The 20,977-nt window shown below is 44.4% G+C and overlaps 1 protein-coding gene across 1 annotated transcript in view; it reads right to left on the bottom strand.

Annotated features, from left to right (window-relative positions):
* Window positions 1–7,387, bottom strand: part of GUCY1A2 (guanylate cyclase 1 soluble subunit alpha 2) — a 196,122-nt gene extending 188,735 nt beyond the window's left edge. The window contains exon 1 of the mRNA XM_055129965.1: window positions 7,064–7,387. Within this exon, the coding sequence (XP_054985940.1) occupies window positions 7,064–7,387 (324 nt within the window). The remainder of the gene's footprint in view (window positions 1–7,063) is intronic.
* Between the last annotated feature and the right edge of the window lie 13,590 nt (window positions 7,388–20,977).

Below are 20,977 nucleotides of genomic sequence, written 5' to 3'. Positions count from 1 at the left end.
GAAGCAAACACCTGCCCTGCTTGCTAAAACTCTTCAGGCTACATCCTCTGTCCCCTAAAGCTTGACAGTTGCTACCTTTTCTGGTTAATAAGCCTCAAATCAACCCCATCCAGGGAGTGATGTCATATTGTTCTAGCAATGAAAGTGACCGTTCAATCCCCCATAGTAGTGCCAACAAATCTCCAACTCTCAGAGACATTTCCACTCCCTACTTCCTAAATCACGCTGCCCTGACATGTTCTATTTTATGAGGTACTCTGAGCCATCAATATCTAACTTGAGCACTGAGGGGATGAGATTATGTCATTCTACCTCCTACAAGTACATTTTGGGCAACTTACCTCCCTTGCTAACAAACATGTGCCCTTATTTGGAGACCATTGTAATATAAATAAATAAATATATATATATAAATGAATATTAGACATACTGGAGGAGAGTCACTACACTGACGCAACTTCTTAAAACACACATACCCGGAACCACACTATCAATTCCAGGAGGCAGCCACTGCTCATTTTCATTTTATTTAATTTTATTAATTAAAAAAATAATTTTATTTAATTCTTATTTTTTTATTAATTTTATTTATTTTTTTAATTTTTTTTAAAATTTTATTTAGGGTAAAGGGGTTGGCCCACACCTGGTGATGTCAGAGCTTACTCCTGGCTCTGTGCTCAAGGATCACTCCTGGAGGGCTTGGGGGACTATATCGGGTGCTGGGGATAGAACCTAGATTGACCACATGCAAGGTAAGGGCAGTACCCACTGCAGTATTGTTCCAGCTCTAGCATCTACTCACTTTTAACACAACTTCATTCAGAAGTTTTGCTGTAAATTGCAGATGCAAGTAAAACTTAAACAGCTTTGCATGCTTGAGTGCAAAGACTGGGTGCATAATCTAAATATTTAGTTTGATAGACTCAAATACTACAAAGACATCAAGCACAAAATAAATAACTGGCAATTAAACATAAGCAGCAAACCATTTATTCTGAGCACTCTACTGAATATCCATCAGGTACCAGGTACTATGCTAAATGCAAGATAAATACGAGAAATGTGGTCAGAATTTAAGCCAAACAACTTGTTCTTTGGGCTCACACATCAAAGAAGGGACTGCAGAGGGGGGGTGGGACGTTCTTGCGCATATTCTTCCTACCTTTGCCACTTAATTTTTTCCTGCTAGATTTGTATGAAATTCCAAAGGAGTTCATTATACCTTCTGTTAATGCATAGTGAAACTGTGTATGTCATGAACTTACTATCATAGTCAATAAACAGATATATTTCTTATTTCATCTTCAACTCCTTATGATTTTTATTTTACCTCCAACTCCAGGAGATAATAAATTTACTACCGGGTGCCAGAGTGATATGACAGTGGGCAGGGTATTTGCCTTGCACACGGCTGACCTGGATTCAATACTGGGCACCCTATATGGTCCCTGAACCCGCCAGGAGTGACTCCTTAGTGCAGAGCCAGGTGTAAGACCTGAGCACAGCTGGCTATGACAGAAAAAACAAAAATAAATAAATAAAAATAAATCTACTCTCAAACACAGTAAGTTACATATGTGATACATATATAACCTTCAACTCCTTATGAGGCAACAAGAAGAAATAAATGTGAATGAAAAAGCAATAATAATATGGAGAAGGGAAATGCATCATAGCACAGAAATACAAATAAACTCTCTCTGTGTATATATATAATGAACTTTATCTACAAATGAATAATCACTGATGATATGTCCTATCATAAAATTTTATCTATATAATGAGACATAACATTGAACTGGCAGCCAAAGAACAGACAACTAAATATAAAACACACACACACACACACAAACACCACACATGTTCATCTGAATAAAATTTATGGGGAAAGCTTGTAACACATCGAAAAATAAAACAAGCAGCCTCCTTTCACTTTACCCAGTGGGTTTAATACATTGTAATTTCCTATTGCAACTTTCTACAAACATGCAGGTCCTTCAATTTTTATAGTTATAAAAGTTGTTTTCATACAGTATTCAAAAGTTGGATGAAATGTTTGAGTCTGCAAAGATGATATACTCTTACACACACATCATAAACAGGACACTAAAAATAGAGTCCAGTTTTAATTTTTTCATGCACTAGCTGGTGATGGCAACAAAATTAACTCCTTAATAATATGTATTAACTCCTTAATAATATGGCAACAAAATTAACTCCTTAATAATATGTAGGCAACAAAATTAACTCCTTAATAATATGCAGTAAATTCTTCCAATAAAGTTACTATAAAGTAAGTTGTTCAGAAAAAATTAATAATTTTAGAGTATTTGTAGACATTCTAATTTGGCCCAAGTACATGGATCACAAAACTGGAGAGATGATACAGGAGTTAAGATGTCACATGCCTTGCATGCAATCAATTTGCCAGGGTTGACCAGGATTCAATCCCCAGCACCACTGACCATTCAATTCCCGGTCCTCAGAGTGTCTCAGAGTGTGGCCCTGGAGGCCCCCACCTCATGACCCCAGGTCATCCCCAGCACATCGGGGCAAGCAACACCACATCTTTCAGTCCTCACACTGAAATGCAGGCCTCTGTGGTCTGAGGCACTGCTTGGGAGGCAAAATAAATAAATAATGGATTTCACCCTGAACCTATCATTTACTGAGTTCCAGGGACTTTTACAAAGAATATTGTAAATATCCTCTCACAGCAAATCCACAAGGGACTATTTTCCATTTCTACAAGGTAGGAAGCCCAGGCTTCCTGGAGTCCCCTTTTGCAAAGCTCATGCTTAGCACGGATCACTCACGCCCATCTCTCCACTCGGAGCCCTGTTCTCTCAACTCTGCCATGCTGTTTCTGGATGGTTAGGTCTGATTTTGATTTGGTGGGAGTTCTTTTTGGAGGGACATGGAGTGGGTGAGAGGGGCTTGGGCCACACCCAGCCAGTATTCAGGGCTTACTCCTGGCTCTACATTCATGGCAGTGCTCAGGGGATCATATGAGGCATCAGAGATTAAATCCGGATGAGTCAGGTGTAAGGCAGACAGACGCCCTACTTGCTGTACTATCACTCCAGCCCAGATAAAGCATGATTTAGTTTAAAGAAAGCAAGAGATGACCACTAAATAATGACCAGATTATGGTAGCAATTTCTAGAAATATAAAAATACTAAACTATATTTTGTTGAGAATATATATTGTCCAGTTTTTTAAAAAACTCTAACAAATCCCAGTTTTCAGATCTTGGTTAAACTAACTCCCAAATTTTAAACCTTCAGTAAAACTATTTATCCACTACCCTAACTCACAACATAGAAAGCATTCTTCATTATTTACACATTAACTACACTACTACTTCTTCCTACTTTTTTTTTTTTGAAGCTTTACACAAATCGGAGAGTCAGTTTAACATGAGCTTTAGTAAAATAGGTGTTTTATGTTCTTCAACTCTTTTGGTAAATATGTATCATAAAATTTCCCTTCCCCACACAATGCAGCCATGTTTGTTTGCATGCTACCTGAATTCCAGCTTCCTTTCTTTCTTGGACAATCCACGTGTCCGGAGCCCCACTGTCCTTTGTACTATTCTCCCAGTGCTATCATTTTCACTTCCTATCATTCTGTTCTCCATGGCTTTGGGGGTCACTGGGAATGCTGCCACAGTCAGTGGATCTCTGACAAGAAACTGAGGGAACTTTGCCTCCGATGTGGTTTCCCAAAGGATCTTCACCAATAGGCTCTTTGTAAGCAAAGGAAACCCCAAGGTCAAAGGGATTATGGTTGTAACAAATTCTCTTTTTTAAGGAAAAAAATAAATTAGCTACTAAACTCACTCTGATATAAAAAATCCCAGATGCAACCCCCATATGTGTTCCCAAGTACTAAATCATTTCAAAATAAAGAACATGATAAGTGATTTATGCACCTTCACTCGGGTCTTTAGGGTTGTTTTTATGATACTGGCTGTGCCTCAGAGATTCAAAGTGAATGACCTAAAGGGAATGACGAATGAAAATCCCTTGAGACTGCTCTGTTAGGCCCCATAAGGGTACTGTTAGCACAGTACCCGCCACACAGTACATCCTTAAATATTTCTTTATAATTCAGTAGAATAAGTATTACTTTTGTGTTCCTACTTAAGAAAGTATTGTATTTTTCTCAGTCTTAAATCTCCTAATAAATGCCTTTTTTTCAATTGCAATTATGACAGTTTCCCAAAACCGTGCCGATTATGCAGAACCCAGAACATTCTGTCATGGAGAGGCAGGGAAACTCGAGACACTCAGAACCACCAGCAACCCCATCACCAAATGCTCTGGTTATTTACAGAGATTTATTGTTTTTTTAAAGCCTTTCGACTCAAATAAAAGAAAAATAGATGGAACATAATTAGTCTGCTCAAGTGTTTCCAAAAAAGTTTAGGATCCTGACACTTCAGGAGAGAAATCTGCTGGAACCTGAAAGCAGTGCTCTAGTTTGTAAACTAAAAGCTAGGGTGGAGCTAACAGAAATAAGTAACTGCTTTGAAATATGATGTCTCTCTGTGTCTGTGGTGATGCAGGCTGTCAAGCGCGACTCATTCCTGCATGTCTTATGGTCCTGAATGGGTTTACATTTACCTGTGTACGTGAGACTGTTTTCAAAAATTACAGCATAGAAAGTAAAAACACTTATTGCATATACTCAATAATAACCATTATTTTAAAATGTCTTATCATAAAAATTACTATCAGAATAATTTCCTCTTTTTTTTAATCTTTCAGTGTTTGGACCATACCCAGAGGTGCTCAGGGCTTACTCCTGGCTCTCTGATCAGAAATCACACCTGGAGAGGCTCAAGGGACCATATGGGGGTTCCCAAGATTGAACCCCGGTCAGCTGCATAGAAGGCAAGTGTCTTCCCTACTGTACTATCCCTCTAGCCTAGGATATAGGTTTTTTTTTTCTTTTGGGGTCACACCAGGAGATGCACAGAGGTCACTCCTGGCTCTGCAGTCAGGAATTATCCCTGGCGGTGCTCAGGGGACCATATGGGATGCTGGGAATCAAACCCGGGTCAGCCACGTGCAAGGCAAACGCCCTACCCGCTGTGCTATCTCTCCAGCCCCAAGGATACAGTTTTCTAGCCAATAAAAGGCTGGAGTCACTCAAATTTGATTTGTAAAGGCAAAAACCAGAGACTATTTTTCCCCTCTTGATTTGGTAGTAGATGCCTTATTGTGTCCATTCACGTAAGTTTTTGAGAACTTAGATTGAACTGACATTATCAGAGCCATTGTTACAACTCTTTTCAGAAATCTGCAAATTCTCTGGCAAAAATAAAACTCTGAAATTATAAAAACAATTCTCACAAAACTAATCTTTGGGGTCAGAGAGATGGTACAGAGGTCAAGTAGCAGGTGGGGTCCCTGGTTCCATTCCACCGCTTTGCGATCCTGGAAGTCAGTAGATTACAGGGGTGATCCCCATACCACAGGGACTGAGCAACACCTCAACCTCTATCTAGTGGGTCAAGAATTAATGGGAGGGGCCCGAAGGTTTTCTGAGCACCTCTTGGGAAGCCCCTTTCACTCAGGCCCAGAAAAATTCGTCTTCGGTCAAATCATGGCTTCTGCATGAAGCTGCAGCACTGAAGAAGTATCCAGCACAGTGTCATTTTGGCGCTGACACCGACCAGCGGGCCACGGGCTGCCCAGCTCTTATGAAAGTGTGTGATCAGCAACTTACACCAACAGCTCAGAAGGCTATGGCGCCTGGGAAAATTCCCAGGAGCAACAGGAAACAGTAACCAACCTCTCCTGGGCTTTGCCCCTCACTTACCAACGGAGGAACTGGCAGACGGGAGGTGGAAGGTAAATATAGGATAGAAAGGTGACCAAAAGGAACCTGGCAGCTAATAAACAAAAGGATATTCTTTCACCATTAAAGCAAGGACCCCAGGACACGCCTGCCAAAGGGCCAGAGAGATGCCAGAGTTGGCCCCAGGAGCACTGGCTCCCAAGCAGGTACCATCTAGCTGAGGGTGCAAGAGTCCCTGCAGCAAAGAGCTCAACACTCAACGTCATTCTGGGAACTTCACAGAGCTCTCGAGAGTGGGGGTCTAGGAAGGCTTGTCGGCAATTGAAGTCTTTCTCCTGAGGTCGGGGTGAAAATGACGGTGAAGGGAAAACGGGGCTTCTCTGATCCCGCCTGCAGGCAGAGCAGAGTGGGGTCCCACAAATGGGATTCTCCCGGGAGCCTGGAGGGCAGTCACGCTCGGGCTCCCGCATCCGGGAACCACCTGGGGTGGCTGAAACGCCTTTGTACTGGGGATGGGGTGGGGAGGGCACAGTGCTGCCTAGGTGCTGGGGCGCTGAGGAGCACCCCTGGGATGGCTGAGCCTGGAAGACTAGCGGCCCGTGAAGGAAGTAGCTGGGCAGCGCTACCCACCCCCACAGCCTCTGAAGCTCCCCAGAGAAGGGCACGGATCCCCGAATTCGGGGGAGAAAGTGAAGAATGAAGCGCGGGTGCAAAAAAAGCACCTTGAAGTTCCAGAACCCGGACACAGACGGACTCGGAGAGTGGGAGCCAATGACTTCCCATTCCCGGCGGCTGGCAACAAGAACTCCGCGGGGAGGGGAGGAGAGGCCGGGCGGGCGATGCCTGCCGGCAGAGGGAACCCCGAAAGCCCCAGGCGGGGAGAGGCAGGGGCGCCACGGCGGCGTTCCCAGATGCCCGGGGCTCGCGCGCAGCCCGGAGTGGGGGTGACGGGTCCCGGAGCGGAGCGCGACATGAGAGACGTGGAAGTGGGAAGCGTGGGTCCCAGAGCCCGGGAAAGTTTGGGGGAAAGAAAACAGGTGGGCGTGGAGGCGCTCCGGGACCACGGGGCCCCCAGGCTGGAGGCGGGGGCCCCGGGCGCGAGGGCTGCGGGCACCGATCCCCCTTCCGCGGAGACGCAGCCGAGGGAGGGTCTCGGGGTGCAGGGCTCCGGGAACCCGGGCAGGGGCCCCGCCAGGCCGCCCCCCAGCGGCCGGGGCCACTTTCCCGCCCGCGCCCCCGCGCCCCACCGCTCACCGAGGGCGCCGTCAGGCGGCTGATGCTCTCGCCCAGCGAGTCCAGGTTGACCCGCCGGCGGCGCTGCGCCCTCCGGGCCCCGGCGGTGGCGGCGGCGGCGGCGGCGGCGGCGGACGCAGCCGGGACCGGGGCCGCGGCCGGGGCCGGGGCCGGGGCTGGGGCCGGGGCGGCGGGCGCGCGCGACTCGGGCGCTCCGGGCGGGCTGCGGCTGCCGTTCCAGTAGAGCCTGGCCAGGGGGCACTCGCCCTCGTCCTCGGGGCTGGTCTCCAGGTAGTCGGAGCCCAGGGAGCTGAAGGACTCGGACGAGATCTTCCTCCGAGACATGCTGCGAGCGACGGCGGCCGGGGCGGCGCGGCGGGGCCGGGGCGGCGGGAGCGGCGGCGGCGGCGGCGTTAGGCGCGGCGGGGCCTCTGGGCGCGGCGGGGGCGTCCGGCCGGCAGCGAGCCGTGGGGGCGCCGGGCGCTCATGGCGGGAACTTGGGGCGCCGCGGCAGCTCCGGGGCCCGTGCTCCGCGGCGGCGCGGGGCTGGGCTGGGGCGGCCGCCGCCTCTGCTGCTGCTGCTGCTGCTGCTGCTGCTGCTGCTGCTGCTGCTGCTGCTGCTGCTGCTGCTGCTGCTGCTGCTGCTGCTCGGGCGGCCGCCCGCCGCGGAGCTCCGAGTCGGGGAGCGCGGGAGCCGGAGCGCACCGCAGCCGGGGAGCCCGGGAGCACCGCAGCCCGGGAGTCGGGGAGACCGGGAGCACCGTAGCCCGGGAGCCGCCGCTGCCGCCGCCGCCACCGCCGCCGCCGCCGCCGCCGCGCCGAGGCTTCTGCAGCCCGCGCGGCCCCCGCGCCTCGCCCGCCCCCCGCCCCCCACGCGCGCCCTCCGCCGGCGTCACGTGGCCCCGCACACTCAGCGCGAGTGTCGCCCCGCCGGGCACCACGTTTCGGGAGCTGCGGGGACACCGGGCGTCGTCCTCTGCGCGCCCTCCCGGCTCCCGCCCCCTCCCGCCAGGCGCGCAGCCGTCCCGAGGGCGCGGCCCCGAGGGGCGCGGGCGGAGGCGAGCGGCGGGGGTCCCGGGGAGGCGGGGCGGGGGTGTCTCTGTCCTCTCCCAGTCTTTCTCCGAGTTCCTGGGCAAGTTCGCGGCGAAGGGTCAGGCCCGGCGGGGACGCCCACCACCCCCGGGAGACACGGAGGAGGGGAGGCCGGGTGGCCCGGGGTGGGGGAGTCGCCGGCCGCGGGGGTGAGGGCGGCGACGGCTCCCGGGCTCAAGCGAGCACCGCCTGGCCACCCTCGTGCTGGACAGCTCCTGGGCCACCTGCAGCTAAGCGGACCCCGGCGCCCTCTGGGCTCCCGTCCCTGCGGACCCCACGCCGAGCACTGGGCTGGGATTACACCGGGTGCGCCCGCGTTCCTCCTGCGCCCGTCCGGGCGCCCCATACGCGGTTGTGCTCGCGCTTGGCTGAAGCGCTGCGCCCTGAGCTAAGGCGAGTGCGGAGAGCGTCTTTCCCAGCCCAAGCCACAGAACACACATATCCCTGCTGCCCGCTCACACTGGGGCTGATTCATCCGGATTGCCCTAGACAGCCGGCACCTACCCCGAGCCACTGGGCTTACAGTAGCTCCGATGGGTTGCGCCACTAAAGTAAGGGGTTGGACGAAGGGGTAAATGAGAGTGCTCCCTCGGAAAAGGGGAGTCCCAAGCTGCCCCGCCCGCCCCCTTGCAGCAAAATAAATAAGCACCTTTCCCATCTAACCCACAACCCCCAAAATAAAATTCAAGGGTTTTAGTTGTTTTTTATTGGGTATTTGGTTTTTGTCTTGGGGGGGCTTAGGGGAGGCAGGGGGGTTGAAAGGCACTTCTAAGGAAGACAAATGGGCTTGTGTTTATTTTATTTTTAAAAAGCAATACAGACAAATCTTTCCTGCACTTGCACCCCGATTTGCTTAAAGCCAAAAAGTCACTGTCACTGTCATCCCGTTGCTCATCAATTTGCTCGAGCAAGCACCAGTAAAGTATTTCTTAATATTTTAGGAGCACCCAAATAAATATAAATGCCGTTTAAGGTTTCCTTCTAGATCTCATGGAAATCCCATCTTATCGGTTCAGAGGCATGTCTTCTTCTCTGATCCTAAACAGTTATTAAAATATGAAATGTGTACACTGTCACTCCCATTCTCTGATACTGAGATAAGCTCATGAAACACACATTATTCCACCACGCCATGGCAGAGGAGTCGTGGACAAACAGCAGAGAAATATCTCTCCAACAAATAGCGTTCAGTTTTAGGAAAACCAGAAGGATGTGAATGAACCACTCCAATAACATGCATGAGAACAGATCTAGTGGATCAAAGACCAGGTTGTAAGATCTGAAAACAGCCCTAGAAGATAAAAGGTGAGAGGCTTGTGCTGAGAGGGTGAGAGGTGGACACCAGAGTCCACCTCGAAGGCCAGGGAAAAGCAAGCAAAGATGGTCAGCTGGAGCCATCTCAGACTGAGCCTCTTAGGCCCCACCACCTCAGGACTGAGCACCATAGAGAATCTGATCTGCCAAACACTCCAGGTACGTGGGTGATTGTGGATGAAAACGCTCAGCCTTCTCAGAGCTGGATGGGTGACCTCCCCACCTCCCTGTGTTTCCCAAAGCCCAGGCAGCCACTCCCGAATACCACCATCACCATGGAAGCTCATCTCTCAGCCCTGCTCCAGAGACTCAGAAATAAATCTCAAAAGAGATCACCTTAGCCACAAAAATTTCTCAGACACCTGTTCCCACTGAGATCTCTAGGGCACTCTTGGAGCAGGATGGACCAACCAGCACCCTAACAAGACCCGAGAAGTCGCCGCCACACCCCAAAGCTTCTGCAATGCCTCCAGACTGACTGCATTGCATAAATATTCTGGGTTTTCTGAAGCATGCAGCAGCTAATGGACATCTCCAAAATCTAAAACACTTATGCCCAGTAGTAGCACACCAGATTGGATGGGAATGTAATGCAGTTTCGACTAACAATCTCGACTAACAAACGTATCAACACAGAAGGCTTAACTTGCAACAAAAAGCTAGCAAACCCTGAGATAAAGACTTAATGTCCCCATGGTGAGATATAACAATTTTCACAAAGTTTCTTCTATGAAATATTTTTTATTATTATGTTCACCGTTTAATGATAACAAGCAATATAAAATAATCTATTGTATGCCTAATATGGAAGCAGGCTTGAGGGGTGGCTGGGAAAATGGAGACAATGGTAGAGTAGAAGATGACAGTGGTGGTAGGACTGGGGTTGGAATACTGCCTGCCTGGAACAAATCATGAACAACTTTGTAAACCACAGTGTTTAAATAAAGGGTGGGGAGGAGGCTAGGAGAAAGAGTGTAGATGGTTTCATGGGAGGTAGAAGATATTAGGGGTTCTTTTGAAAGGTAAATAAAATTTGGGAATATTAAATTATATACTATTCACACATTTACTTTCCTTCAGATACATATGTATTTTCTCAGTCTGCTGTGTTGCTAAAACACTGCAGAGGAAATTAAGCTTAAAACGGTAAGATAAATCATGCCAACTCTTGTATTAAAGTGAAAATGACTGGGCAGAGAAAAATAGCCCAACTCCACAACTAAACTCAATAAAGAACCGGAGGCTGCCCAGCTGGTTGCGGTTGACAACTCTGGGGCCTTCGTAGAAGGAGAGCAGGCAGATTCCCCTTCCTGCCTGAAGGCCCAGCAGCTCACTGACATACCTGACATCAGACACATCTAACATAGAAGCAGCCCAGCTCATCAAACTGCCAAGTTATCAAATTGTTCCTGCTGTATAGCTCCTGGACCGTGCAACCATATATACAGCCATGCCACACCTTCGAATTTCATAGTACTTTCAGTCCAGTAGGATCAGGGCAAATCTGATGGGAAAGTTGCCTAGAAGCCCACCAAGCTCAATGACCCCAAACAATAATGTGGAGGGCTCAAGTAGCACCAGCCAGCCCAGCAATCCTAAATGACTTCAACAACACTGCTGTTGAACAGTTATCACACATTGACTCTTAGTGATAAGTTGATAATTTGGAGTTTTTTGTTCTTGTTTTTTTTTTAATTTTATTGAATCACTGTGAGATAGGTACAAGCTTTCATGTTTGGGTTACAATCTCACAATGATCAAACACTCATCCCTCCACCAGTGCACATTCCCCACCACCACCAATATCCTGGGTATACGTCCCCCTTTCCCACCCTCCCCCTGCCTCCATGGCAGACAATATTCCCCATACTCTCTACCTTTGGGCATTATGGCTTGCAACATAGACACTGAGAGGTCATCATGTTTGGTCCATTACCTACTTTCTGCATGCATCTCCCATCCCAACTGGTTCCTCCAGCCATCATTTTCTTAGTGATCCCTTCTCTATTCCATCTGCCCTCTCCCCTCCACTCACAAAGCAGTCTTCCAGCTATGGGGCAATCCAAGTTGATAATTTTTGATAATTCCATTTGCCTTTGTGTTGTAACAAAGGCTTTGCAGTAAATCTGTGCCTGCAAATGGGCAGGCTGAGCTGGTGGGTGGGAAACAGGATACAAGGTCACACTGCTGATGGACTTGGTATTGGGATCTGAAACAACTGTATAACGAACAACTTGGTAAATCACACTGTTATAAAAAAAAAACAGTTAAGTTACAATGAGTGGATGTAAGCAATGGGTGTCATTTGTTCCAAACAGTTATGAAGCTAAAAATTCTTCCTGTTTACAAAGGAAGTTTACTGACCAAAATAACTCTGAACTTAAGGGACTTTTTTGCTCTGTCTGGGCCATTTGAGCCAGCGGGACTTCACATAATCTAATTCTGATAAAGTGGCGTAACACTTTTTTGTGCAAATTATCCTGGTTTTTATTATGATTTTCCCACTGACTTTTAAACTCTAAATAAACAGAGACATAAGTAAATAAATGAATAAATAGGTCTAGGTCTCTGCTGCAGCACATCATCTGAATTATTCCCAAGTGTTTCTTTCGTATTTGTGCTCAGGAGGAGGATTCAAGGGCTCTCAGTATGATGACTACTGTGTTCCCTTGTTCCATTAATTTTTTAAAAGAGTATAGCCTATTCCCCATTTTCAAAAGGCAGCTTATAAATAGTAAGATGAATCTTTACACTTGAGGCAAAACAGACCACTAAATAGGAGTCATTTTGGGGTGTGATGTTAGGGGAAAAAATTGCACAAACTCATACAGAAAAATCCAGCCCCCCCCCCCACGGATTTGTTTCAATACAGTTCTTAAAGTCAAGTTTCCTGTTTGAAAAGGAGACTGCACAAATGTACTTGGTCCATGTGTGAAGTTGATGAGAATACCCAAGGATACCCGACAGTCTGGAGCTGGAGCGATAGCACAGCAGGTAGGGCATTTGCCTTGCACGCGGCCTACCTGGGTTCGCTCCCTCCCTCCCTCTCGGAGATCCCGGCAGGCTACCTGTGGCGTATTCGATATGCCAAAAACAGTAACAACAAGTCTCACAATGGAGATGTTACTGGTGCCCGCTTGAGCAAATCGATGAGCAATGAGATGACAGTGGCAGTGACCCGGTTATCAAGAATCATGAAAGGCTATTCTAGAAAGCCTTATTACCACCTTAATTTGATGTTGATCTACTCGCCAGTATATCATCCAAATTAACAAAGTCCTCTAAACATGGCAGTGAAGTATGTCAAGAATGTTGTTTTCCCTTTGTCTGCCCTCCCTCGAAACTTACACTAGGAGACAACACACAGGCAGAACCTTTCCCCTGAAGTCTTTACACTTACAGATACACTGGAGAATAGATCAGAGTAATGCACTGGAGAGTAGATCACAACACAACTCACTGACTATAAGAAGACACAGCAGTGTACAATGTGTCCAGTCTACACTAGACCCCCTCCCATTCTTTCACTATATAAACATATTCTGTGACAATGGATTCAATCTGCTGCCTTGTTGGCAGTTTTTCCTCTGCCATCTACTTCATTCTCCTTTGACCCCATCAAACGCTAGTAGAAGGGACCCTCCCAATCACACTCTTTCTACCCCCATCCATCTATGTGTCTCCAGATTCCTGCACTGGCAACCTCAATTCTGTGTCCAAATCCAAGGGTCACTAATGGATTGGGTTTTGTCTATTCCCCCAATCTAGTTCAAGTGGGATTGTTTTTGTATATATATTTAACCAAAGTTATTTATATTGGTTTATATAACTTATTTCACTTAGCATTCACTAAAACCTCCAAATCCATACATGTGATTGCAAAATGGCAAGATTTAATCTTTGCTTAGAACTGAGGTGTCTTTCATGGAATATCCACTTATACACTTCTTTATCTATACATCCATCACTGGCTACAGTGGGTTGCTCCAAATCTTGATTATTATCAATTCTCCTGCAACAAACACAGGAGTGCTTGTGTCATTTCAAGTTATGCTTCTGTATTATTTGTAGAAGTAGTACAAAATAAGAATGGAATTGTTGGCTCATGCAGCAAGGCTATTTTTAGAAACAAGAAATCTCCATACTAATTTCCCCCAAGAGGCTAGACCAGCTTATAGTTTTACTAATGGTGTGTGAGTGTTTCTCTTCACAACCCACTAGTGTGTATTGTTTCTGGTTGTTGTGGTACAGGTCATTCTTACAGGGATAAGATTACTGTGAGCATACTCTGGGAAAGAAGGGCAAATATATTTTTTCAGCTAAAAGTTATACATAAATAGAATCAAAGACACTCTGCCTTATATTTCTGCTTAGCTTGGTGAGTAAAATTAAATATTAAGGGTAACATCAAAATGAGAAGATCAACTGCTTTGCTCATATACCGTAAGGAAACACATGTAAACAATGCAGCCCGTGATCCAGTGGTTACAGTCCATCATGAAAACATCCTGAAGAGATAAGACACTTGCTGCTGAAAACAGGGTTGGTGGGGGAAAGAAAGCGACAGAGTAGTATGTATACCAGGAAGGTACTGGGGAGTGGCTGGCTGCCTTGTCTTAATGCTGCCGGTATCCCAGAAAGCAAGGAAGAAGGGAAGTCCTCAGGAGTCTGCTGCAGATGCTCTTCCTTTCGTGGTTGTAAGTGGCTCTGTGCTCTCCCCCTTGCATGGTAGAAATCTATTCTTCCTCCTAAGTAATGCTTCAGGCTTAGCATCAGCACCTGGGCCTCCTACAATGCCCACCTTTAAGTTCTCTACACATCCTGGGGTTCTTTTTCACATATTAAACACAGACTTGTTGAGCAATTACTGTGCCTTTCTCTACACTTTTTGTAAGCCACAGTACAGTCTTTGTATGTCTAATGAGAATACCGTTCTGCAAGTACATGATTCACTATGCCCCACTGTAGTCTAATTACTTTCCTCAAAGTACTGATCTACACCTGACACCCATTTTCTCATTTTCTAAACTTTTGTCTTCCAAATACATTTAAGTACAAGCAAATTAACATTTGTATAGAATCTACTGAACCCACATGTATTGGTTTATCTGCAGTCTCATGTGCCATAATAGCAACCGACAGAAAATTCTTGCACAAAGTTTTCAAGTATCTATCTTCCCCCAAAGCTGTTCGAGTCAGAATTCCAGTTGCTGACTTCGAAGCCCATGCTATTTCCACTAAAATTCATTTCCTGCCTGCTTCTTGTAATCATCCTCAAATGTCCCCCAAACACGGAGGAAAACAAATTTGCTGAATTAAAAATCATGATATGAACAATTTTATTGCATTAAAAATGAATACCTCATATACAATTAACCTGTTGGAAGTGTTCCCTGGAACACACAGTCATGGAAAAGCATGGTCTGTTCTGAAGCTTTACTTTCTAGTTGCTTCTCTGATAACAGCTAGCCACATGACCAAAAGCAAGTTGCATTCTGAGACAGAGACTGCCAACCCCAAATGTAAAGGACTGTGTAAAATATCCTGAGTATCATAAGCCCGTAATACTTTACCAGTTTTCTATTTGTAGAGTTACTCGTTCTCTTCCTAGCATAGTATGTACTTAAAAAAATTTCCCCTCATACACTGGAGTATATCTTGTTTTTTTCCCTCCCTATAATGTCCCTTCCATCTCTATAATTATACAGAATGTAATTCTTCTGCAAATCCCTTCTTCAACTGCCTAGAATCTTCTTCTTATACAAAGCTTCTGTGAACATGGTCCACAGAATTAAACAAATAAAAAAGGAAAAATGTTAACTCAATTGCATTTGGTTAGATGTGCACCATCTCCCTGTCTTTTCATAACCTAATTCTTCTGTCTGCTTTATTCTATTATAGAAAGGAATCATATCTTCCTGTCTGCAACCTATTAAGCTTGACAGATAACAATAATAAGTATGAATTATCAATAACAGTGTCTTGATATAACCTTGTTAATGTTAATAGACATTTACTTAAATATGTCCAATTTGTTGTGAATATGCAATGTACTTTAATCATTATTTTGAATTAATCTATTTTAATCCTATTTAATATAAACATTAGAAATCTTGGATGTATTACATTAAGAAGGAAATATTGTATCACTGTCAATTGATATAAAAGAAACATTGCAAAATGTTACTAATGATGATTAGATGGCAATGTACTTAGAACACTTAAAAGAATTAGTTGGGGAGATTTTTTTGTTTAAGAAATTAAGAAACAAATCATAATTTGTATTCATGCCATCCTCTCCTCTTGAAAACATTTTAAGATATACATGTAAATATATGAGTGAGCTAAAAAATAAATTATTTCAAACAAAAAATATCCAAGTTCAAGTAATTCCAATACATTTCTCTACCAAAAGACTTGAAACTTAGATATATATTTACTCATTTCTAACAGTCTCCCCGTGTGAGCAAAACAAGTTTTATACAAAAACAGATAGGCACATTACCACCCTCCTGTACTAAGACAAAAATGTTTATTTCCTCCTTCACACTGGGTTCTTCCCAGGCCCACCAAAAAGGAATCTTTTATTTGGAATAAGCAGCATTTAACTGTGTCATTCCCAAACCCAGCGCTCTGCACAAAGACCCATGAGTGACTGTTTCCTTGCAGAGAAAGCCAATAACTTTTTCTATTTGCTTTTGCTTTTGTCTTGGGTCACACCCAGCATCGCTGGGAGGTGGGGCCTACACCCCGTGCAGGTACTCCAGTCCTTTAAGCCACAGTCCCAGCCCTAACTGCTCAGCTTCTAATAGGCGGTGAGTTTCCATGTGCTTCTCCCCAATTTTGAAATGCCCTCAGCACCTCTGCGTATGTTCCTCCATCCCAGTACCTGCCAGAGTTTAGCTTTCCCAAAGCCTCAGAGAAGCTCGCTTCTTATTATAGACTGCAGGCACTGAGGAGTACGCAATAAATTTTTAAATGTAAAATTAAAAGTATGCATTTCAATATTATTTTCTGCTTTAATAAATTTCTATATAGAATATTACCTAGTATTATGTGTAGTATACTATTCATTAACAGATATATACATACCTCTTGGAGAGCCCGGTAAGCTATCAAGAGTGTCCCGTCACACGGCAGAGCCTGGCAAGCTAACCACGGCATATTTGATATGCCAAAAACAGTAAAGATAGGTCTCATTCCCCTGACCCTGAAAGAGCCTCCAAATGTTGGGAAAGATGAGTAAGGAGAGGCTGCTAAAATCTCAGGGCTGAGTGTAATAGAGATGTTACTGGTGCCCGCTCGAGTAAATCGACGAACAACAGGATGACAATGATATAGTGATACTATTCATGACATCAAAAATATTTCAACTTTTTAATGATCTATCATTTAAAAGCTTTGAATACATAATAAGTAATTTGAAAAGCCATAAGTATGCTTTTATTATTTTTGAAACATATTACATTTTTATCAAGGGCTATATGTGCTGATAGCTTAACATAAAATAACTCGTGACATATTTTTGAAGATTGACAAATACTTTAAAGGGTCTTTTCACAGGGGTCTTCCCCAGGAGTGGGAGCCTGGGGGTTGATTTCTGGGGTAGAGGTGCCCAGAGAAACCCCAGCTGTGAGCATTTCAGGGTTTAAATTTGGGGCTCAGCTCTGACCACTTGGCTACCTTCCCAGCGCAGGTCTTTCTTTGGCTTTGTTTTATTTTTATCTATTTAAAATGGAGACTGTCCTTAAGAAACAGAAAAAAGGCCAAGGGTGGACCTCGTGGTTCTCCAGAGCTTCTATTATTCTCAAGCAGGGAAACAAGGAATTTGCTTCACTGCATTGGTAGAGAAACAGACTTGAAGAACTTGAGGGACCAGCTTGTTGACCAGTGGCTTGGAGTCAACCACTGGTAGAGCTCTGAGCACTGCAGAATCTCACCTCATAGTTCTACTGTAGAGTCTGCCGTGACGAGCACTGCCCCTATGGGATGGGAAAATATCTAGCTCATTATTTATAGATAATAATATTGGAGCTGTTTTCTGGGATAGCACAAAAGAAAAACGTGTGTCTTACTGCAGCTCCACAAACATTCATAGCTAAGTTAGTTCATCCATATCCATTTACCTCATGTGCATCTGAGCAGCAGGACGCTTAGTATGAAACAATTAGGTGAGACACCACAATGACCAGATATGGTCCCAGACTTTGGAAAATCACCCTAATGAGCTTTGGAAAAAGTTAAATAACAGAAAAAAATTAAATAGACGTAAAAGGTAGAATCAGACTAGCTGTCCTGTGGAAACTAAGATTTACAATATTTTAAGACAACAAGAAAGATTAACACTAGGTTTACCTTATGAAGGGAATGAAGCCTGAATTTGACTGTGAAGAATGAGTAGGTGAAAATTAATAAATTTTACATGGAGAAGGGACAGAATATACTGGGTTTCAAAATGCTAAACATACATTTACAAACTGGATCAGAGAAAGCATACTGAAGAATAGTGAGAAATGGTATCACCAGGCTTGTTATGGATCCCTGGGCACTGCTGAGGAAATAAATTCCTTTAAAACTTTAAAAGATACAGCAGGTAGGACACTTCGCTTGCACACAACTGATCTGGGTTTAATCCCCAACATCCCATATGGTCACCTGAGCATGCTAGGAGTGATCCCCTAGCGCATAGCCAGGAGTAATCCCTGAGCATCACCGGGTATGGTCTCCCAAATAAAAAATTTTAAGTGAGGGAGGAAGAAAGGAGGGAGGAGAGAGCATCTTAGGAAATAAGATGACATGGTTTAATCAATCGGTGATTGTTTGGGGCATCTGTCCAGGAAACAAGTGAGAGCACTTGCTGCTTGAGTATGAAAACACAAATGAAAAATGGTTTTGAAAACTAGCCATTCCCCAAATTTCTCATACTACTTATTCATCTTCATAGGCAGCAGTTACCATTTGCAACCATAAAAGCTCCTCAAAATACATTAAAATAATTTGATTAGAGAATGAATACAAATGCCCCATCCAAATATCACAATTAATTACTTCCAAATCTTTATAGAAACAAGATAAGTATTTTGAAGAACAGAAATAGGATTAGAACCACCAAAGGGAACTACTCAATCTGTTCTCCAGCCAGAGTCCTCATTGCTCTGATAGTTCTCTTAGTTTACAAGGTGCTTGTATTTTCAGGAGCTTATGTAATGAATCATAATAAAATTAATTGTCTCCAGGCTGATGAGGTCACAGACTCTCGGTGTCCTTGATTTCCAATTATTTCAGCAGAACTTCTTCCTCACTTGTTCCCTACTCAGTTTTCTGTCCTATTTTAAAAAATGAACACCTTTGCTTTTTTGCTATTTGCTGTTGGTTGGTAGTTTTCCATTGGGAGAAAAATAATGCCTTATTGTACAAATGACATAATTTTTGTGCATTCCAATCAGATTTAAAAGTCAATATTAATCACTAAATAAACAGTGCCAATTTATAACAGAGACTGTAATATCATTAAGCCCTTGGGAATTAAACAAACATGAGCACTGGCTGAACTAGATGCCATACAAATGCTTTAGAGCATAGCAGTAAGGGATAAATGGGGTGTTACACTGTGCAAAGACCCCACTGTTTTAAAACAAAGCTATCCATTCTTTGCACAAAAAAAAAACACATTTCCTTGGGTTATTGGCACCCAGTTGCTGAGACATAAAATAGAAATATTCCTATTGTGTAAATTGACTATTTATTGGTACTTTCATGCTTGAGTGGCTATGTATACAAACAGGAAAAGATTTGACTTCTACCAGTAGCTAATTATGAGGAATTTAATTGTACGAATAAAGGTTCTTTAGATTTCTTTTCATTTACATTCAATTATTTGCACTGAAAAGAGAAAAATTAAAAAGTGTTTTCTTAAGGAGAAATGAAAGCATTATTCTTTATAATAAACATTAATTTCATGTTTCATTTTATTTTTATTATTTTGTGTAAAGCGATTCCTTATTAAAGCAGAAATCCATAGCAAGGAAGAAACTGATTTCCTTTTCTTCAGCATGGTAATTTGCCTGCACTACAAGTATTGTCTAAAGACATAGAGATAGCTTTATGCAAAAAACACAAAGAATGTTTCTCTGAAAATAATAGAAAGCCCAACATGTAAACATTAATATATTTCTTGATTCAAAAATGCATTTGTTGAAATATATTTTGTGCCAGGAACTAGATTGGGTATTGTAAAGAGAAAGAAAGATAAAACATAGTCTTTCTCTTCGAGGACCCACATAGACTTAAATATAAGTAAAAATAAAACTTTGGGAGAAAAAAGACATTAATAGGGGCTGGAGCGATAGCACAGCGGGGAGGGCATTTGCCTTGCACGCGGTCCACCCGGGTTCGATTCCCAGCATCCCATATGGTCCCCTGAGCACCGCCAGGAGTCATTCCTGAGTGCAGAGCCAGGAGTAAGCCCTGTGCATCGCTGGGTGTGACCCAAAAAGGAAAAAAAAAGACATTAATATATATATATATATATATATATATATTTTCTTTTCGGGTCACACCCGGCGATGCACAGGGCTTACTCCTGGCTCTGCACTCAGGAATGACTCCTGGCGGTGCTCAGGGGACCATATGGGATGCTGGGAATCGAACCCGGGTGGACCGCGTGCAAGGCAAACGCCCTCCCCGCTGTGCTATCGCTCCAGCCCCAATATATATATTTTTAGTGGTAAGTTTGAGAATGGTAATACACAAAATACAGAAAAATACCTAATACAAATCTGTAAAGACAGACACACACACACAAAAATACACCAACGGTTTTTAGCCGTGAGCAGTGAGCACCGAGTGATGCGGCGGCGCAGAGGCCCAGTCCGGGGCGCGCGGAGTCACGTCTCCAGTAACACCTTGGAGCCGTGGCGCCAGCCTCGCCGCGGGCCGTGCCGTCCGCTCCGTCCGTGAGTGTCCTTTGGGCCTGCGCGTCCCCGTGTCCTCACCGTGCTTTATCAGAGCTCTTTGTAATGACGTTATTCTAGAATGTTTCCTTTGCAGATGATGATGATAGAGAAGAAAAAAAAAATGGTGCCAGGTACCACCACAGTGACGGAACTTTGCTGTTTTCTGGGGTTTTGTTTTTTACTTTTTTTTTTCCTTTTTTAAAATGGACTGTGCTGATGTCTCTACTTTGTTCAGATGACCGCAGAACTCGGAAACGCTGTTGCTGCTATTGATGCGTGACTTCCTGCTATTCGTCTTTTTTTATATAAATATAAATATATACACATATACATATATATAATTTGAATTTTTGGAAACTTTAACTGTGCTGTCAACTTTGGAAAAAAAGTATCCCAGTTCTACCGTGTCAGGTTGGCATTGTACAGAAATTCACAGCCATATTGGTCTAGAAATGGGGAGCATCTATCTCTCTCTTTCCATTTGTACAGGGGTAATCGCACTGTATTAAATATGTAAGGTCTTATCTACATGGGTTTGATTATAGAAACTAATAAAGTATTCTCTACATAAAAA

The sequence above is a fragment of the Sorex araneus genome, chromosome 3, assembly GCF_027595985.1.
Source record: "Sorex araneus isolate mSorAra2 chromosome 3, mSorAra2.pri, whole genome shotgun sequence".
Taxonomy (NCBI): Eukaryota; Metazoa; Chordata; class Mammalia; order Eulipotyphla; family Soricidae; genus Sorex; species Sorex araneus.
This window is presented reverse-complemented; position numbering and strand designations above follow the sequence as displayed.